Source organism: Xiphias gladius, chromosome 16, assembly GCF_016859285.1.
Source record: "Xiphias gladius isolate SHS-SW01 ecotype Sanya breed wild chromosome 16, ASM1685928v1, whole genome shotgun sequence".
Classification (NCBI taxonomy): domain Eukaryota; kingdom Metazoa; phylum Chordata; class Actinopteri; order Istiophoriformes; family Xiphiidae; genus Xiphias; species Xiphias gladius.
In genome coordinates this window covers 19043275-19064068 of record NC_053415.1, presented here as the reverse complement: position 1 = coordinate 19064068, position 20794 = coordinate 19043275, and the positions used below count along the sequence as shown (strand labels likewise).

Here is a 20794-nt window from a genome sequence, read left to right as displayed (position 1 = left end):
TGCTGCGCTCCCCTGACTGCCGAGCACACTGCTACAGAAAAACACCAGAGGAGATGTCTGCGCCTTGAAAGCACCATCTAGCTATGCGGAGAGAAGGAACACAATAGATACATGAATATATAGCTCACATAGACAGCGGATAATCCACACAGGCTATGTGAGCCTTGATAAGTGTGTGTGTGTGTGTGTCTATAAGCAGCTGATTGTAGTGTTAAACGTCGCGTACACAAGCCTGTTTTTGGAGGGGTTTTAATTAATGTTTGTTATCACCTTGCGAACAAATGTATCAACCTCATCAGAATGTTTGCTTTTAATTGAAGCCTTTTGTGAAGTGTTTTGAGATGAGCGCAGTCCCCTCTTCATCCATGCACACACATAAGTATTGTATGACATCATTTCAATAAGGCAGCATGGTAATTTCATGGAAATACAAAAGGGAGAAAGGTTAGCGTATGTTAAGATGATGACGACGCGGGTCAAGAGCATTAGAGCCATCCATGCTAAGTATTTCATGCAGCATGCAACACTCTCCTGTTCCTCCGTTTCTGAATGCACACGGACACATGTACGATACACACCAATTACAGCGTACCTTTACCACTGCTTTTTTGCTTTTGCCAAGCACTAACTTTACTAAGGAAGCTAATATCAGCACAAACTTATGTTCAGACATAAGTGTAACTTGTCACTGGTAATGGTTCATGAATTATGGACATGGTTCATACATCAACCTAATGTTCACACTGTACCATGCACGAATTTGCATATGAAATTAGTGAAAGCTGCTTGACCTCTAACCAAGGGCATGATGGGTGGTGGAAGGATGTGATGTGGGAGATGCAGCTCTAAAATACAAGTCAATTTCCTGCGGGGCTTATCAGAGCGGTTTGACTGGCGTATGAGCAGCGGGCGGCCGTCAGTTGTCAGGATTTAAACTTAGAGAGGAAATGAGACACTGGGGTGTGCTCTGAATATCCTACAATGATAGGATAAAAGTGAGCGAGAGAGGAGAAAACCCACATGCCAAATACTTCATATCACTGTAGAAAGGAATGCATGCTTCTGTGCTTTGGTTAGTATTTACAAATCATCTAAATAGAAGTGGAGGGCTAATCTGTAGGTCTTCTCAGCTGGAGCAGTATTAGTGCAGAGCTTTCCCTAGTGTGTTTTGAATAGCTCCGGTACATTACTGGTTGTGGCTGCATCAGACCGTCTGGATGACAGACACATCTTCCTCCATTCATTAATCTCCATTTAGTTCTGCACTGGAGAGAAGAGAGGGAGGGCAGCGAAGGAGCATTGGACAGGGGGAAGGGGGGAAGAGCAAGATTAAAGATATGGCTGGTCATGACATCGAAAAGGAGATGGAGGAGGGGAGAAGTGGGAGAAAAAATGGAGAGAAAGAAAATGAGGAGAAGTAGAAATTAATACTGAAAGTGATGGTATAGCGGCCTAGAAAATGAGTCAGAAAAGTAAGGAAAAAGAGAGAAAGGGGAGAGCACAGACAAGCTGAGGAATATAGGTATAAATTGGAGAAAAATTAAGGCAGGAGAGATCTGCAGTAGGAGGGGAAAGGGAGCCTGCTGTTTGATCTTTAACAGGATTATTTTTCCCTGCTGTCCTTTCATTTATTTAATTTTTCCTGATATTTATTCATATGTAAATGCTGGCTCTGTGCCAGTAGAAAACCACATCGAAGTTCTGCACTTGACTGAGCCCACCCTGTGACTGTGTATCACCGATACAAATACAGCCATACTGGATAATCCTAAAGGGATTTCTTTGGATGTCTGCGGCTCTGCAGTAGGCCTGGACACAGGTGGGGATGCAGCAGACCTTAGTAGCTGTGGACTCAATATGGACTGCATTTTTTATGTTTTGAGTTCTTTTGTTTTAACACCTTGACCCATAGAAAATTATGTTTGACTATGTGACCATCTGTCTGTTTGCTCTCTCTCTGTGCATGGAGTGAGATGCTGGTCCAGCATCCACTCTTTACACTTTCCATCAGTGAAAGACACAAAACAGAGCCAAGGCCAGCCTGTACCCTGACGATTATTTTGATTCCCGTATTAAAACCGATGGCTTGGGATTTGTCTGGTAGTTGGCCTCTGGGGTTGAGCTTTTCCAGGCTTCTGTTTGAGTGGGTTAAACCCTCATCTGAGTGTGCTGGATCCTGTAGTAGATATTGATTTGGCCTTTCTCTCAGATTATACAAGTCTGGCACTGTCGATTGTCAATATGGCCATCATTGGAGGACAATACTTAATCTCTGTGGCCTGTAGCCCAAACAGGATTTAGTTATCTCTCTTTGTCTCTTTGTTTGTGGTAGTTCTTGAAACTCAGTGGTTGGTATTTTTAGGATGCATTGATCCCTCAGTGTTGTACAAATGCTTTAATCTCATTTGGTATAATGTTGAGATCCTATGCAAGTTTATTAAAGCATGTCTATGTCTGTATGTGTGTGTGTATGTGCATATGTTTAACCTCAAAACCCTCTCGTGTGGGATGTACAAGGCCATTCCGGTCAATAAGCAGAAGCAGAAAAGGCGCACTCAGTCCTCCGTAGCACGACTTAATGCTTCACAGACTCTGTCAGAGATTCTGTATATTCTGCCTCTGCTGAATATGTAAACAGATCCATAATCATGCATATAAACACACACTGTTTCATGACCTATAGACCTATATGACAGACCATCGCTGGTGTGATGTGTGAGAGTAACACAGATGAGTCCAGATGAGTCCATAAACCAGATTTTAAGTGTGTGCGTGCATGCGCGTGCGTGTGCGTGTGCGTGCGTGTGTGCGTGAGCGTGCGCCCTCCAACACACACTGAGGAGCGTAGCCATTAGAGCGATATTGCAGATTGTCTGGTAGGGCGCTCGGGGCCACAAAATGCAATTAGATTCTAGTATAAAATATTTATTTCCACAACACCTACTGTGCACCAGAGAGAAGCCTTTACCCACTGTGCTCTTAAATATGAAAATAGTATATGAAGTGCATGCCTGAGAGAGCAGCAGATATAATTTCTCAGTGTGGGCCTGTATACTTGCTCTGTGTGTCTGTGGGCACGGATGAATCCATGCACATAAACGTGAGGGCAGGACATGTCAAGAGAAGACTACTGCATTTAATACTTTCTTACATATTTGTATCAAATACATTATATCATGATGGGTTAAATTGCACAGGACTAAATAATGCAATACAATTTTCTGCATATTTTAAATTGATTTCACTTCTGTTAAAATTGATGGTTGTGGTCTATAATAACCAAAGGATAGGTCTAGTGTTGGATTAACAAACTACATCGATTATATAATGAAATAATTGTTGCATTTATTTCATTATATCCGGTACTGAAATTTAACTAAGTGCATTAGCTCAAGTGCTTTTTCAAGTACAATTTTGAGTAACGTCTGTGACTTGAATATTTCCATTTTTTTCCAGGTTTATACTTCTACTCCACTAGATTTCAAAGGGAAATATTGCATTTTATACTTCACTGCATTTATCTAATTCATTATTTATGACAGCTGGAGTTACTTTGGATATTCCAATTTAACATAGGATCATTTTGTTACAGATGATGCATTGTTACAGTATATTAAGTAATAAAAATCAGCTTTACCTCTACGAGATGCAACATTAAAATGCTGCTTATACAGTATGACAAGGCATCAGTAATATTAAAAACGTAATATGATGTATATAATGACATCACACTCTGAAAAGTGCATTGCTGCATAATACTTCTACATTTGTTACATTTTGTAGATTAATACTAATGCATTTCTATTTAAATAAAATTTTAAATGCAAGACTTTTACTTGTAAATGAGTATATTTAACATGTGGTACTACTATTACAACTTATATTTCCTTAGAGGATCTGACATTTTCAAAGCTAAAATGTTTAAATTCTGAAATTCAATATAGCCGCCGGTCGATTCCAGTTTGACCTTTCTGTTGTAAACACTAGCCGTGGGGTCAATTTATATTCGGATACTTTAAGCCCTGAAAGCACATGAGGAATTTAGTGTATCAGCTTGGAATACTCATTTCGTGTCCCATCCCCTAAAGGAGCAGAGATTAATTGATTGTGGATCTTGCTCTTCTAAGGCCGCCTTCCTCTTCGCTGCGGACTGAACAAGGACCATATAGCTGTCTATTCTCACCTCTCCTGTTTAGGCTGAAGTGCTTACCAAACTTGGCTGACCAGGCTTTCCCAGTGATCTTCTGTGTAGGGCTCATTGAAGTTCACGAACTGCTACTAAATCTGGAAATATGTAAAGTGCAGGGACAGGTGAACCCTGACTGTGGGAAGCTTGCAAGAGATAGGGTCAGCAAGCTGCGAGCTAGTTCTGCACTTTCACTGCTTCACCCACCATGTGTTTGTGTGTTTATGTGGGTGGATGTGTGGGTGGAGGCCAAATGTTAAGAAAAAGAAGTATGGACAGTAGTTAAGATAAGGCATCAAACTCCGGGTAACATAATTATTCTAATCATATTCACATTGACTACAAGAGACATCCTTGGGAACAGGACTCTGAATTTGATATTGTGATTGATGTAGAAAATTTAAAAATCACTCGCTTTCCTTCTCATTCCAGGTATGTCGGTTGTCTAGTGGATAAGTTTTATGAATTGATTTTTTTAAAGTATTTTTTGGTCAGAAAAATAAGCACGCATTAATATACAGTATTTATATGCATGTTTGTATGTGCAATATTCATGTGTGTGTGTATGTGTGTGCTTCTGGCCTGCACTGGGAGGATTACTGTAGATTTACAAAGCCTCGTAACAATGACCAGACCCACCCCAGGGACCCATACTCAATCACTATCACAATGAAATGCTGCTAATTCCTATTTAAAGCTGCCGCAGAGGCACTGCCCTCCCTGCTCTCCCCACTCCGGGAGAGTATGAAGCTCAGAGACAGCGCAAGAAGGAATCCATGTTAGCCAGTATAATTTCTGTTAATTCCTGCTGCTGAGTTCATCTTTTTAAGTCTCCATAAATCAGTCCTCTTCTATTCTTTAAGGGATGTTTGAGGTAGGTTCATGAGACTAATGTTGGTGCCACTGGAGAGCAGTGATTGTTAGCATCTGTGCCGTTTGTCTTAGAAATGCCCACCTAAAGGCCCTATCCTCTCTAGCACTGTTCCTTATTGGCGAGCTACTGAATAATTCAGCAGTTTCAGATGTAAAGGGGATTGCTTTAATTCCAGGCTAGCAGGTTAATGTCAAGATTTTGCAGTTGCATTAAACGCACAGTAATTTTTAATGACAGCGCAAGCATAGCACATAAGCACATGATGTTGTGTTGTTTCATGGACAAAGTCTTTTGTCTGTGTATTTATTCTTACTATACGTTATTATTTCTGCCACGGAGGTTATGTTTTCACTTGTGTCTCTTTGTTGGTTTGTTTGTTTATTTGAAAGAAGGATTACACAAAAAGTACTGAACCGATTTCCACCGAACTTGGTGGATAGATGGGGCATGGGCAAGAACTGGAGTTCTCCCAGTTAAAGGGGCGGATCCAGGATTCAGGATTTTTTTTAATCACATTGCTTAACAATGCGAGAGAGGGCATTTTTGGCGGAAGTACACGCTCTACTGAGTGCCAGTCTAGTTGCGGCATGTACTTATGGTGGTTACAGACCTGTGTGTTTTTATGAAACACAGACAGAAAGATTGACTAGCAGAATTACAGTGTTCTGTTTGCTGCTTTTGCAGACTGCGGCTCATTCCTCTCCTGGCTCCTGCACAAGCACATTCATTTAGAGAAGAGCTTTAATTGGACTCAGAATCAGGGACAGAAATCTCCAGCTGCATAAATATTTTAGAGGAGCACATCGGACAAGTCTGCCTATTTGATTGTTCTACGTCTTTTTCATCTCTTTTGTTTCTCTTCTCTCTTTTACTTGCTCCCTCCTGTTCCTGTGTATGCATGAAGGTGCACCAAAGCATGCACTCTTTGTATGCACAAGCACACACAAGCTCTGCAGGTTTCTGAGAAGGTGTATGGCTTTTTCCTGTGGCCATTAAGGCTGATGAATTATTGGCATCAAATCACTTGAGGAATCCATTTTACTTACACACTAGACACACATTTGCATGCAAAAGCTGGCAAGCAAACACACAGGCACATATACAGTGTCTTTAAACTGGGGCGCTATCGTAATGGGGGTAATGATTTTTCTATTATTAATGAACCAGGCATCATACTCATCTTAATTGAAAATTTTCTTTCATCTTCCGCACTTGCTCATTTATCCTCTCCTTTAATATAAATGCTGTCATACATATACTGTAGATAGCATATATACTGTATACTCATAGTATACATACACACAACCTACACACATTAGACACCTAAATGAGGGACGAGCACAAGCTAATGAACAAAGGGTCAGATGTTGATCAATGACAGGTATAAGCTGGAAGGTGACAAAAAACCCAGGGAGTGAAACTCATGGTGGAGGTCACATGTCCAGCAGGTATCATAGCTTCATCATCCGCTGTGTGGTTTCTGTAATGAGAGATGTGAGGAGGCAGAGAAAGGGGGTTCAGGGGGAGGCATGTTAGTAATAAGCTGAAGTTATCGAATCAACATCATACTGTGTGTGTGCTAAATGCACGTTTGTGAAGCGTGCGTCGCTAGTCCGTGTTGTCTGTGAGCGAAGCGTCTCTGTGTTTTATCTTGTTACTTAAGTGGTCAGTCTCTGCGGACCTATGACCTTGTCAACACCCTGGTGGCTCCACAAATGACAATAACAAAAGAGAGGAGAAGACAGAATGGGAGAAAACTCAGAGGTAAAGGAGATAGAGGGAGTAAGAATGGATTGGAAAAAAGGGTATAAGAGTATAAGACAGACAGAGGAGGAGGTGAAACAGAACAAATCATTTAAGGGCATGTGGAGCACTAGCAACACTTAAGCAGAGTGAATGATATGAAATGTCGTTTTTATTGACCCCTTCAACTTTGTGTTATCAATACATAACCAGCATCAGATGATATCAGTGTTGACTGATGGATAGGCCTCGCTCTCACGTCGTACTAGTCCTTCATGACAGTTTACTTTCTTTGTGGGCATTTCGTTAAAAAATTTCACAAATTTGAATGATGTTCACTTGAGCTGTGTGTGCGTGCATGCGTGCTTGCGTGCGTGTGCGTGTGTGTGTTTTTTTTTTTTTTTTTTATGAGCTTGGGCATGGTGCCCGGGTTAGTCCTAGGGCACTGTGTCATTTACTCCTCTGGCCCCGAGTGCCGGCTCTCTCTCTGGAGATGTCTCTTTTCTGACTGGATGGATTGATGGGTCATTGCTTCCATCGTCCTCCCACCCTCTCTCTCACTGGCAGTTCTTCTGCTATCACCTTGCTTTAACATCACATTTCTTATTCAACCATGAACATTATTTAATTTATAATTATTTATTTATTTATTTGTTGGTTTTTTTGGAGAAACAGATTCCCTCTTACTCAGGTGTTTATTTCTTTTACATGTCAGTTAACAGAAAAAGCAAACCCTTATAAACAGGAAAAATGTAAAATATACATAAAAATTGTGGATTCTTTCCCCTTACCATCGGTTTCCCAATAAGTCACCATATCCATTATGCCATGTTTTAACCATAAATGACTCAAATTTAACTGGCACGCAATCATACAAACATATCTTCTCTGAACAAACACATGGCAAAGACTAAGGAAACAAATGTGAATATAAGCATTTAACTCCAGAGCAGAAAAGCATAAGAGGTTCTATAGCGACATAGAGTACATACATACACTATCACTGAGATGCTTAATGTCACTGATGAATAAATCATCCCAATGTATTATGAAACATGGTAAATAATGAAAAATGCACATTGATGACTAAAGTAACATACCAGTTGACTTAACACCCAAGTGAGGCTAATGTGTATATAACCATGAATATTGTATTCTGTGGTCTGCATCAGAAAAACTAACGCGTCACATCCATGAATGTTGAGCATCATTGATAGCTTCACTGGATACAGTCAGTGGGGTACAAATCTGATTTAAAGGGCCGAGCTACAGCGATAGGCATAGTCGACCAGAACCCCATTGCTGACTAACCATTAATGGTGGGAGTGTCTCCTTAAGAGACCTCATTTCTTCTGTGTGTTCGTGTCTGCAGTTAGATTGCATATTTTGGAGTTTCCCCCAGGCTGTAAGTTCTACGCCTGGTAATAGAGGTCATGAGAAATGTTCATTCACAATCCCTGAGGATAAAAATCCAATGGCCCGCCAAACCTTTAAGGAGACTGCCCAGTTTAAGAAAGTTTTTTTTCAGCATAGGGTAGGAATTTTATCACTGCAGTCTGTTTACTGAGTGTCTTTTATCCGTCTAAATTTTTAACGGGACAGATCAAGCTAAGACATGACTATTGGATGACAGCAGAATATTGGGCGAAATCCTAACGAAGTCAAGTCACATAATATGTGTATACAGTCACACATAATGTGTGAGACTGTCCTCCAAAGAAAAGCAAATGCATCAGTCATTACTGTAAATGCCCCAAAACGACATATGTTTACATCAAAGTGACAAAGCCCTCTAGGGACTGTAGTAATTGTAGGAGGCAGAGGCATCCACAGAGGCAGAAAAAGAGGCTGGTTATTTTAACCCAAACCATGATATTTCCCCAATCTTAACCAAGTTGTTGTTGTGCCTGAACCTATATTTCTCATCTTGGAACGCATAGATCAATAGTGTGTTGTGTTGTTTAGTTTTAAAGGACTTTGTTGTGTGAGGGGGTCAACCATTTTCCTTACAGTACTGAATTCAATTCCCACTGCGCTGCACTGCAGTCGTTGTCACTGCTAACTTCACAATGCGCCTCAGGGTGTGGAAAGCCATGTGGTTCTCCCAATAAACACGAAACCAGCAGCTGTTTTTTTTGTTTTTTTCTTTTTTAACACATCCAACAGCTTCACCATGAGGGCTGTCTGTCAAGTTTTTATATTTTATGAACATATGCATGCCTTTGGGAATTACTTTTTTTGAAAGATGCGAAGGGAAGTTTTTAAAATAAATCAAAATGACAATAATTCTTCCCATTCTCCCCAGGTGTTTTGATTACCTGATTATTGAAAGCTCAATTTTTGTTAGTGAGTAGAATTTAATGCCCTTGTTTTGTCTCCTTCAGCCTTGGTCCTCCTATTTATTGTTGTCTCTCAGGCAGCAAGAGGGATGAGGGAGAGGAGCATGGGTGATAATGACTTGTCAAATTAGAAGCGATGGAACCTGCAGCAAGTGTAAACACAATTCCGAATGTTCGGGTGACATTTTCCAAGCTGTATTTCTGCTGGGGGAGATTAGCGGAGTGACAGCTCAGCCTGAATCTCATGGATCACAGCTGCACAATGGAGAGCACACACACATACAGAGAAAGAGAGAGAAGAAATTACTGCCATTTTAATACTACATCGCACACTGATACCTGCATAGGCACAGAGATTTTCCCACAGAAAAACATATGCGCTCACACACACACGCATCTGGGATTTGTGATTTAAAATGCTTCTCCTCTTTCAGGCCTTTATTCCTAGTCATGGTCCAGGGGGCTTGGCTCAACCAGTCAGCCCGTGTATAGATTCATGTCCATGTAGCCTGCCCACACCCGGTCGGCATGATGGATGGCGCTCGCACACGGTCTTGACTTTATAACTTACAGGAATTTTATTTGCACGTGTAAAACTTCACATGATGTAGGTGAGCCGCAGACGTTTTTAGTTGTTAAGATATTAGGGCTCCTGTTTCTTAGTGTTCTATTTAATGCAAGGCCATCCTCCCCTGTACGGCAGCAGCCATGAACGGTGCTGCTCATTTCCCAACTTCGCCTATAAATAAAGAGCCATTTATGAGGAACAATGTCCCGGCCACCACATCTCCCTCTATCCTGCCCCCACTATTGGAGAGATACTATTGAGAGTTCCGAGTGCATCAATTTGGGCCTCAAATGACTTTCTCCAGCTGGCCAGTTCCTGACAAGCTTTCTGTTCTCCTTAAAAAAGAGCCCTTTATCATCAAGAGAAAGGAAGAAAAGATGAGCAAGGGAAAAAGAGAGACAGAGTGAGAGAGGAAAGTCAGAAAGCTAATGTCTCATTGACACCCTTTCCCACACAACAGGGGAAATTTCTGTTCTATAACGGGTTCTGGTTAATTTGAAGTCAATTGGAGAGTTATTAAAAGGATCTGAGTGAGCTGTGCTGAACTTGGTCAAGGGCAACAAACCCACCCTGGTTTCCATCTGACACAATAGAAAATGGACTGTCACCTTCAGGCAAACTTGAAAGTTTGTTTGATTTGCCTATAAACTACTTTTAATACCGTATTGTATATGTAGACTTACTAATTCTATCCTGTTTTACTTTTTGTAGTTATTGTAGCCACACATACATCTGCCTGCAGTTTCCTTCTGAACACCTGCTTAGATTCTGTGGTTTAAATCTCATTGTTGAGGATTTGCTTCAGTTTTAGGTATTGTTCTTAGTTTATCTCTCAAAGCTTCATCTTGCCTTTGAAATTACTCTGCCAATATGTATGTAAATGTAAGCATCTACTGCCAGAAATTAGATTAACTTCATTTCCCTGTTTTTCCTATATCCTCTTCCCTGGTCCTCGGCTGCAGGTTCAGTAGTTTAATGTAACACTGTTGTGCATTACAGCAAAATTTACAGTGCATACACTACAAGTAATTTCAGGAGAAAAAAATAATAAAGCAAGATGTAGAGAAGTGGAAGCTCTGATTTAATTTGCATACAGAAGGATATGATGAGTGTATCGTACTAATGTGGACACACACAGACACAAACACACACACAGGTATGGCCAGAATATGTGTTCTGAGCAGAAATTAATGGGGAACATGGCCTCAATTTACAAGGAACATACAGTATAAGCAATGATAAGCTATTTATTGTCTTTGAGTTATTTTTGTGATTGTTTAATTGTATTTTCCACTTAACTGCCAAACACAACAGACACAAAAGTAACGATACAAAACAACAACCTAGAAAAAATAAAATAAAATCCAAATAAATAAATGGAAGAAGACAAAAAGAGAGGGGACACTAAAATTAGCACTGTCAAAACTGGTCAAAAATAATATTCGATTATTCCTTCATAAAAAAACACATAGGTTTGAACCATTCAAATACCTATTTTTGCACGTCATGTCCATAAGAGGGCAAAACCAATACAACGAGAGACATAACTACTTGGGTATATATCGAGTTGTGCACTCAAGTTGCTAGTGCTGGAATTGTAGGCTAACTTTAGCTTACATACAACTATATCTTGAGGTTCCACAATTTTGCCATCTACCAACCAAATTGGATTGCTCCGAGTGCAAATTGCTCTCTCTGCAGCCGAGTTGGGTTGTGAACACTCTGCCATCATTACCATATGGTGGTTTTTGAATTATTCGCCTGTTTCAGCTTGACTCACATTTCATTTTCAATCAGTGAAAGTGACGTTGTGTGACTCCTTTCTGTCATGCAGTGCATTCGGTCTAGTGGCCCAGGCCTGCGCAAGAACTCACAAAGCAGACAGCAGCAGCGGTAGTGCTTTTTTTCACAATCGAATATTAATTTTTCAAAATTGAATGCCCTTTTTTTTGTTGTTTTGTTTTTGGGTTTTTTTTGTTTTTTTTTACAATTCAATTATATTATCAAATTTAGAATATTCGTTGAAAGTCATAAATTAAATACAGCCACTGGAGCATAAAGCTATTACAGCAGACATTAAGAAAGATCATTATCATACATTAACTGATACTTATACAGTCTGAGGGTGGGTTTTGTTTAACCTTGCAGTGACACACACAGGGTTCACAATCTTCTTAAAGACAAAAAGTGACTGTTTCTCTATTTTAAACCAGGAATAAGTCTATTTTATAGATTTGACAGTAGGGGTAAACCCAGAAAATAGCTTTGCTGGTTAGGTGAAAGATTTGTTGTTAAAGGCGGAAGGCAGAGCCTGGAACATAATTAAATTGTAGTGCCAGTAAATCAGCCTAAGTGGAATTAATAAATTTCCAAAGGGCTGAGGTAACAAGACACTTCCAAAACATGCAGTTATAGTCAGAGGTCAAATTGTTTTCATAACTCCCTCCCCAACTCATATCGATAGTTGTACTGCAGGCTGAGTGTCTTTTTGTTTTATCAGCCTATTTTGTTCAAATTTTGGCAAATTGGCACCATTAAAAATGTGCCGAATTAGCTACTAGCAGTTTGTGTTTGCAGTGTTACCCATGAATGTACAGACAGCTATCACTGGACTACCTTCAAAATTTTTAAAACCCTGTAATTCTAAGGCAAGCTCTGGAGTTATACACAGTATCTTTTTTCTGTGATTTTTAAGCATATTTATGGACCTTTATTAGCAGATAACGAATAAACGAATAAAATCATTGCCCTCGAGGGGCTTTGTAAATGAATACAAATAAAAGAAATGGACACAATATTTGACTGACTAGTTTGTGCATGATAATCTTAACAGAAGGAAAACAGTCTTAAAATCAGTTGATACTATGAAAGAATGATCAAATATTTACCTATTATACCATGTGGACAATATCAGATACGGAATTTGGAAAATTATTTATTTAAAGTTAAATCCATATCTTTACTACTATATTGGTTATTCAGTCATGACAGAAAGACACAGAGGAAGGTAGATTTATTATTTAGATTTCCAGTATTTAGATTCAAACAGTAGTGCTGTTCCCAGTCTAACTCTGTTCTTTGGAAAGACAGCAAAGGTACATCACGACCATCTTTAGAAAGAAATTATCTGTATTGTTCCACATTTGCATATAAGTGAACAATGGTGAACTATCAGTGAAAGAGAAATATGGAGTGGCACAGCACGGAAGGAGAGATTAAAAGACAGATACCAAGTTACTTAGACTAGTTACAAAGACAAGGAGAAAGACGGGAAAGAAGAGAGCAAGACTTTTAAATGCAAACACTGACACACAATCATACTTCAGTAGAACGTATACAGCACATCTGCTCAGTTAAATTTATTAAATATTCTTAAAGGGTTGCAAAGATAATCTTTTAGTTGACGAAGGTTCTGACTTGACAACTTTATAAACACACATGCAGAAAAGGTCTGGTAATAATGTTAATTCAGACCATGTCAGTTCCTGTTAAACCAGATCTTGGTTTAACAGGAACAGGCTACATTAACTAGGATAGTTCTAGTGTTGTGGATCCTAGTCAACAAAGATGGATGACGCAGAAGTTCATTTTCCTTACCAACTTCAAAGGACTCAGGCTGTAACTTTTTTTGTGACAGTTAACGCCAAAGTATTTACATAAAAGGGTCTGACTGTCCTGCTTCACGGTTTGGAATAGGAATCATTATTTTCATGAGCAATACGATACATTTTTCTAGCAACGAAACTAGAACTAACTAACCAAACATTGGACAGGACAAAATTACTGGAACAATGTGTTAGGTTGGGCAGAGCACTGATTGCATTAGCTGATTGGCATCAACTGTTTCATTCATGATTCACAATAACTGGCTCATTCACAGCTGTATAATAATGCTCAATCACATTTTTAATGCAGACATACAGCATGGCCATTAAAACTTGAAACTTCTTACTATTACTTCGCTGATACACTCTACAAAGCCTTTTTGGCCAAATGTTGAGGATTTGGCTAAATGTATAACGTTTGGTTATACATGGTCAGTTCCTTAACGTAAGTCTCTCTGACTGAATTACAAGTCATATTTCCATACAAATGTAGCACAAATTTTAAGAAAATGTGAATGAATCCACAGTTACATCCACTGCTGTTATATGAATATTAGGAGTTGGTGCATCAAGATAAACGGCTGGTGGTGCTAGTTCTCTGCTCTGGTGCCTTAAATCATTGGACAAGGTTTAGGAGGGCACAACAAGATGATGCAATTAAAAGAGCGCCAGTCAAACCTCGACACTAGAAAAACTTTGAAAATGCGATGGAAGTATGGCATTTATGTTTGTTTCGTGTATTCGTTCGAGGAATGTTAGTTTCCTCATCAGTCAACACAAATTAACCACTTTTTTGTCTCTCCAGTGGAGCAGAAGCCAGAGTTATGTTTAAGTCACAGGCTGCATGTACATGATGATTTATTCAGTAAGTCTGTTTCCAATTGAACTTTGTCACATTTGGTTTTTAACAATACACCAACTTCAGCCAAACCTTTTTTTTGCTAAATTTAATAATATATATATATATTTATGTCTAGCATTTCAACACAGGTAGAAACAGATGGACGGAAACACAATTAAAGTTACACAGGAGGATAGATGCTTTAAAGACCTACCTTTTATCCTGGGCCAACAACCCAGGATAAAAGACTCAAAGTCAGGGCACAGACAGGGACACACAGTGGAACTGCTGGCTACAAAAAAAACAAAGGAAGTGATTTCTAGAGACAGCCGGGATTCTACCACTACAGGGTAAGACTCATATGGTAGTTAACAGTGTTGATCCTTGATTAATTAGGCTTGAGGGGCTAAAGTAGAGAGAGAAAAAGATTAACAGGTAAATTGTGATACTGTAGGTACCTGAGCCCATTTTGAAGACTAATGCAAGAATGTTTTGTTGCACATTGGCTACTCTGTATATCAATTTATCACATGTTATCTCACCGCAGTGGATTTACAAAGTAATGTGTGCAGCACAGGAGAATCACAATTAATTTGCCATAGGATTAAAGGTTGTGTATTTATCTTATCCCAGGGCTTACTAGCACACTGAACCATATACCATACATTCTGCACAATTACCTTGAGTGGTCAGCACAGTTCTTAGCCAGAGTACCTGCACTTGTGGGGCCAGAAAATCATGGAAATCTATAGTGCATAATTAGCTTTTGCCTAGAATACACAGGTGAAATTCCACAGTGGACAATGTTGGTAATTTCTTTGCCTGCGGGGTTACTGGTTATACAGGATGTTTCTTCTGTAAGGTAATAATTTGTTTCATGTGAAATAAATTCTCCAGAAAAGTGTACAGTATTTTTCTCAAAAAATCGGTCAGAAAACACGAAATAGGCAATTGAGGAGGATATCATCCACCAAGCCAAGTTAGGGGGATCGAGCCGGCTGGATAGGGAGATAAAGAGTAGGCAGAGGGGGTGTAAACTAGGGAGGAGAGGAAGAGAATGATAGACACAGAGAGTTATTAAGAGTTGTTACCCATATATAGATCACCGAATGTCTTCATGGCCTCTGCCACCCGCCCAACATCTGATAATTACAATTCATTAGGAGAGCAGGTAGTGATGTAGACAAGAGGTCAACTACTGAGAGGAACATGAGAGCAAGTGAGAGACATGTAAGTAGGAGAGCAAGGCACGCTGTATTTGATATACTGTTGAGAAAGGATCATGGGAATTTCATTATGTGGGAAACAAAAGCAGTAGTCCATTCTTTGTGTGTGTTTGGGGGGGTTGGGTTGTTGTAAGTGTGCATTTGCTTGTTTGTGTGATTCCATTAATGTTTATGTATGAATGTGGGTACATTTATTCTAGCTCAGGGGTCTGTATTTATTGCCTTAGTTTAGTGTCACACAAAGAAGGACAGGTCCGCCTTGGTGCAGAGAGCAATAAGGTTTCTATGCGACACACACACACACACACACACACACACACATATACATATCCTTTAGCTTGACATTCTCTACATGCACCAGCCATACATATACCCTACACATCCTGTGATGTAGCAGTGTTAGGGCATCAGCAGCAGATTAGCAGTGGCCAGTAAAGGAGTGCTGCAGCTTACAGTGCTGCAGTAAGATTCAGTGGAGCAGAGGCCAGTCTGACAGCCATGTGGGAATGTGTCCATATGGAAACATCCTTTACGGTGTAGGCTTGTCTCAGAGTGGCTGAACAAAATCGCTGCAAAGGTCTGATGTCTCAGAGGTGCAGGGAGGAAAAGAAAGAGATCCTGTGTGTGTGTGTGTGTGTGTGTGTGTGTGTGTGTGTGTGTGTGTGTGTGTGTGTGTGTGTGTGTGTGTGTGTGTGTGTGTGTGTGTGTGTGTGTGTGTGTGTGTGTGTGTGTTGTCAACAGAGAGAGTGAGAGGTAGGGACTGCAGTATTCCTCCAGCAGGAAGCATTGATTTTCCAGCCCAGCGTGAGGATGAGGGAAATGTCAGCCTCTAATTGAGTTGATAAAACCATTTTGAGTTTCAGACGTAAATATGGTTTCCCCCGCGAAAGGCCACCATATTAGATAACTCCCACTGGGAGGTCTGTTAGGAATGAAAGGTCTCCTTGTTGTGTGTGTTTACTTGTGCATACCCTTATGCATGTCGAGTTTGCTTCTCGGACTGCACACCTCGGCCAGGCTGCATGGTGAAAGCAAATGACAGGCACACGGCCACTCACAACGAGTCCTCCAACTTAACAACCAGATATAGGTTGTCTATCCTACCCTTGAATAAGACCTTTGAAGAGGACAGGACCTCCATCGTCACGCTAACAATTATAAAAACGTGGTTAAAGTTGTGGAACAATCACGGTGTTGTTACGTTTAGGCAGAAAAACTGCTCCGCCTTTGCTCCCGTCATAATTACCATGACCACTAGAGGTCACCCAACAAGGTCGTTATAAGCTGCTTGCACAGATGACCGTATGAGTTCATTTTTTACAGGACAGTCTCCCACTAAATAAAATCTTGCTTCATTGTGAATCAGGATACAAGCTCATTAGAATAAAACCATTTGTGTTGTGACGGAGAAGGTAGAAGTGGAACATGTGAGAGAGAGGCAGAGGTCATATCCATTAGAGGTGTAGAGGGTGAATAAAGAAAAGACTGAATGAAGCTTCCGCTGTCCCTGCTGATTAGTAGATTGATATGCAGAGAGGGCAAAGGAGTTACCTGCTGCATTCAGTGGAAATTCGCCCTAATATTAGAGGAGGGATAGTTGTTGTCTATGGTTTATCGTTTCTCTGATAATTATTTCTTACTTAATGTTTAAATATTCTAACAGGATAGATGCACAAAACCAAAGTGAACCGTGCTGTTTTTTTTATGAAATAATAGCGGAAAAGAGTGTATTTGGGGTTTTTGTTTTTTTTTTCTTCCTTATTTTGTGGTGATATTTGAGTAATTTAAAAATATACCTCTACTGTGAAAAAAGGCTTTTCTCCAGTACTTAAATTGTAAGATGGTTAACAGTTGTACAATCAAGTTTAAAGTTGCGAGTAGTGCATGTGAACACGCATGAGACCGCGTGAATGCTGTTTGCATCTATAGGGATTCTGCTCTCATTATAAGGAGTGATTTAGGTTTTAACACATTACGCCCCACATGCATGCACACGCGCACACACTGTCTGTTTCTCTCACATTTGTATGTATCCACATTTGTGGATAAGCCTACTGGTAATTAACAGAAATAATTAGGCAGACAGTGATTCGTATAGGGAATGCACACTCATGCAAACACACACACACACACACACACACACACACACACACACACACACACACACACACACACACACACACACACACACACACACACAGACAGAAAGACACAGAAAGACATGCATTACTTCCCTAGTAATTAAGAGTATTAATTACAAGAATAGCTGTCCCCATGAGGCTCTGTATCACTCACAGACTGGCAAGCAGTAGGGTTCTCATTACTCTATCTCACCACACCATCACCACTTCTCTCTCTCTCTCAAGTTCTCTGGTTACACATGCACCCACATGTACACTCTCATATACACCTGCTGGATAAACAAATGGTAGTTAATTAGTCAGAGACTGATAGCTGGACATGGGTTAACTTCCGGAAGCTTGGGAATTGGGAGAGATCTGTTCGCTAGAACCAGAACAGACAAGGGTGCCTGAGGGGCTGTGCAAGTGTCTTTGATTTTTGTCAAATGTCCTTTCAGCCACTGTGTCTTCTTTTTTCTCCTCTGCACTTCTGTTCTGCAGCAACTAAAGTATACATTTCACAAATAAGACTGGGAGATAGTTTCCATCGGTAGTAAGTGTGTTATCTTGTGATTTTATCTGTAAAATGAGCTACTGTACATTAATTGTAGAATGCACACTAACCTAGTTGGACATGGAGGCCAATCTATCTCAGGCAGGCTGAGCTAGCCTGTTATCTCTGTACAAAAAACTGAGACAAAGAGCCTTAGGAATAATATCTGTCCATAGCACTGTTAGACAAGGAAGACGCCATGTTTGAAGAGCTTGAGGTGTACTCCCAGATAATGAACAAGCCTTGCACTCTGCGGCACCTGAGCTGTGGTGCATCCTCAGCAGTTGGAGAAGCCTGACATCATTTATGGAGATATTTTACAGTTCATACCCAAATGTCACAGTGGTTGCATGTTTGGATATTGCAGGAGAGCGTCTAAGCTGTCTCTGCAAAGGCAAAGGTGGCACACGTGCCCTGAATGTGGGAGCAGCATCAAGATAGCAGGAAAGGAGAGGAGATGTATCTACCACTGGTACTGTGCAGTAAAAGTGCAATCCTCCAAAAGCTCACACACAATAAAGCTCACACAATATGGAGCAAAAGCCGTTGATACATTAATATCCATCTCCATGCAATGTTCTACGTGCATATGGTAAAGAGCTTAGTGTCTCAATACTAATAAAGCTATTTTAGGGAGTGATTTCCAATAAACAAGAAAAGGATTATTGTGGGTGGTTTATGATCTGGTGATCTTCATCCCTCTTATATGTTCTTGTAAAGTAACTTGATGATGCATAATATTGCTATATTGTTTTGCTGGAAATATAATATTTATTTGTATGTGCAGCAATAATGCTGTAACCAATTCTGTATGTGCTCATTCATATATAATTAATTTCAATCCCCCATTTTCTTCTCACACCCTCTTAACGTGTTGTTGAATGTGTCTCTTTCTGTCTCTCCGTAGTGGACGGCTGTACAGACTGGTCAGTGGACTACCTAAAGTACCGGGTGCTGCAGGGTGAGCCGGTGCGGCTGAAGTGTGCTCTGTTCTATGGTTACATCCGAGCCAACTACAGCCAGGCGCAGAGTGTGGGCCTCAGTCTCATGTGGTACCGCAGCTCTGGCCTCGGCCACAGCGACTTCGAGGAGCCCATCTCTTTCGACGGCGTGCGCATGAGCAAGGAGGAGGATGCCATCTGGTTCAGACCTGCTGACCTCCAGGATGTTGGCCTCTACTCCTGTGTCTTACGGTAGGAGGAGGGAAAAAGAGAAAAAACTGGGGATGATGGACTAAAAATTACTTTTAACAGGTTACGTATCACCCCACGATTCATCGCAATTAGAACTAATATTAAGTTCCGTGTCACTGAATCTGTACACAAACAAAAAATACGTAAAAAACGACAATTTTTGCTTGAAGGGGGAGTTGAATGCTGGCTTCTGTATGATGACAAGAATGTAAGAGGTTACTGGTCATCCACTGTTTACTGAAGAAACAGTTAAAGCACTTTTCTCCCACACCACCACCACAATCCATAAACTGGCATTTTTTATATTTCTGTTTGTGTAGAGATTAAATAAACGAGACACATCATATAAATTAATGCACTTTAGTGCTGATGTCGGTGCTGAAATCTGTGCAGAGTCAGGCTAGCTTTTTGCCTCTGCCTCCACTCTTTATGCTAAGCTAGGCTAATTGCCTTCCAGCTCCTGCACTGTACTTGATGTGGAGCCACGAGAGTATATAAGAGAGTAGTAGGGATCCTCTCACTTAACTCTTAAGTAGAAAGCAAATAAGCATGACACAGCTGAATACGAACACCCACACACTTTAGTGGGTCATTGCACTCGCCCTAATACAAGATGCGTAATTATGTAACTTATTAACCTTTGCAGTGGAGAACGTTCCTAAATAAATGGCTCATTGCAGCTCTTCATTTCAGAGACTTTTTAATAAGCCCAGTTAAAGGCCTCTTGAAGACCCAGAAATGCTTGCAGGATACATTGAGTTTGACTGGGGGGAGTGTGCTTGTGTGCAGTGATACCCATGCAGCCTATACTGCATTTCATTAATGCACTCTGTAGGACTAATCTGGCACAAATACTTTCTGATGTTGTCTTACTGTATATGAATATTGTCCTTGATTATTGACGATTTCTTTCAGCAAGCCCTCGTTCCTATTCCAGAGTTGTGTTTGAAATTCAGACCATGCTGTAATTCTGTAGAGCACTACAGTTGTAAAATGTTCCCACAGGTCTGTTTTTCTCAGCTTGCTTGTGTTGAGCTAGGGGGATTTCAAACTTCTCAGATACCCTAATCAGAACTCTCTGAGAGATTTGCCTCTGTGCTGAAATCAATTCTCTTTTTGTTAGGGAGTAAGCTTTTGAGTTACACATTTTAGCATATCTGACCCAAACGCTCTCCCCTTAAACTCCCTTCAGGCAAGGAGAAGAAAAATATTTTTTTCATTTTGTCTTCGCCCCAGTCAGATTTTATACAGTACATGTGTGACTGTATGAGTTTGTCCAATCTTTAGACATGTGAATTACACCTAATATTATAACAACCCCCCAGTGACATTACTGGGGATGGGCAAACATTACACAGCCATTTGACTATAAAGTTGAATAAACACCTCTTCAACATCATCAAAAATTGGATATATAAGATTTGTAATGCTCAGCTTTATTGCAGGGCTGCTGTATTGGTTGGGTATTTGATTTACTTAATATGTACCTAATAAACTGCCTCTCGACGGTTATAACAATCCAAAAACATAATGAGTTATTTGGCTG

General features: G+C 40.3%; 1 protein-coding gene across 4 annotated transcripts in view; it reads left to right on the top strand.

The window, feature by feature from the left end:
* Positions 1 to 20794, top strand: part of il1rapl1a (interleukin 1 receptor accessory protein-like 1a) — a 165483-nt gene that overhangs the window by 54943 nt on the left and 89746 nt on the right. For all 4 annotated transcript variants that reach the window (XM_040149368.1, XM_040149367.1, XM_040149369.1 and 1 more), the window contains one exon: positions 18963 to 19248. In XM_040149368.1, the coding sequence (XP_040005302.1) occupies positions 18963 to 19248 (286 nt within the window). The remainder of the gene's footprint in view (positions 1 to 18962; positions 19249 to 20794) is intronic.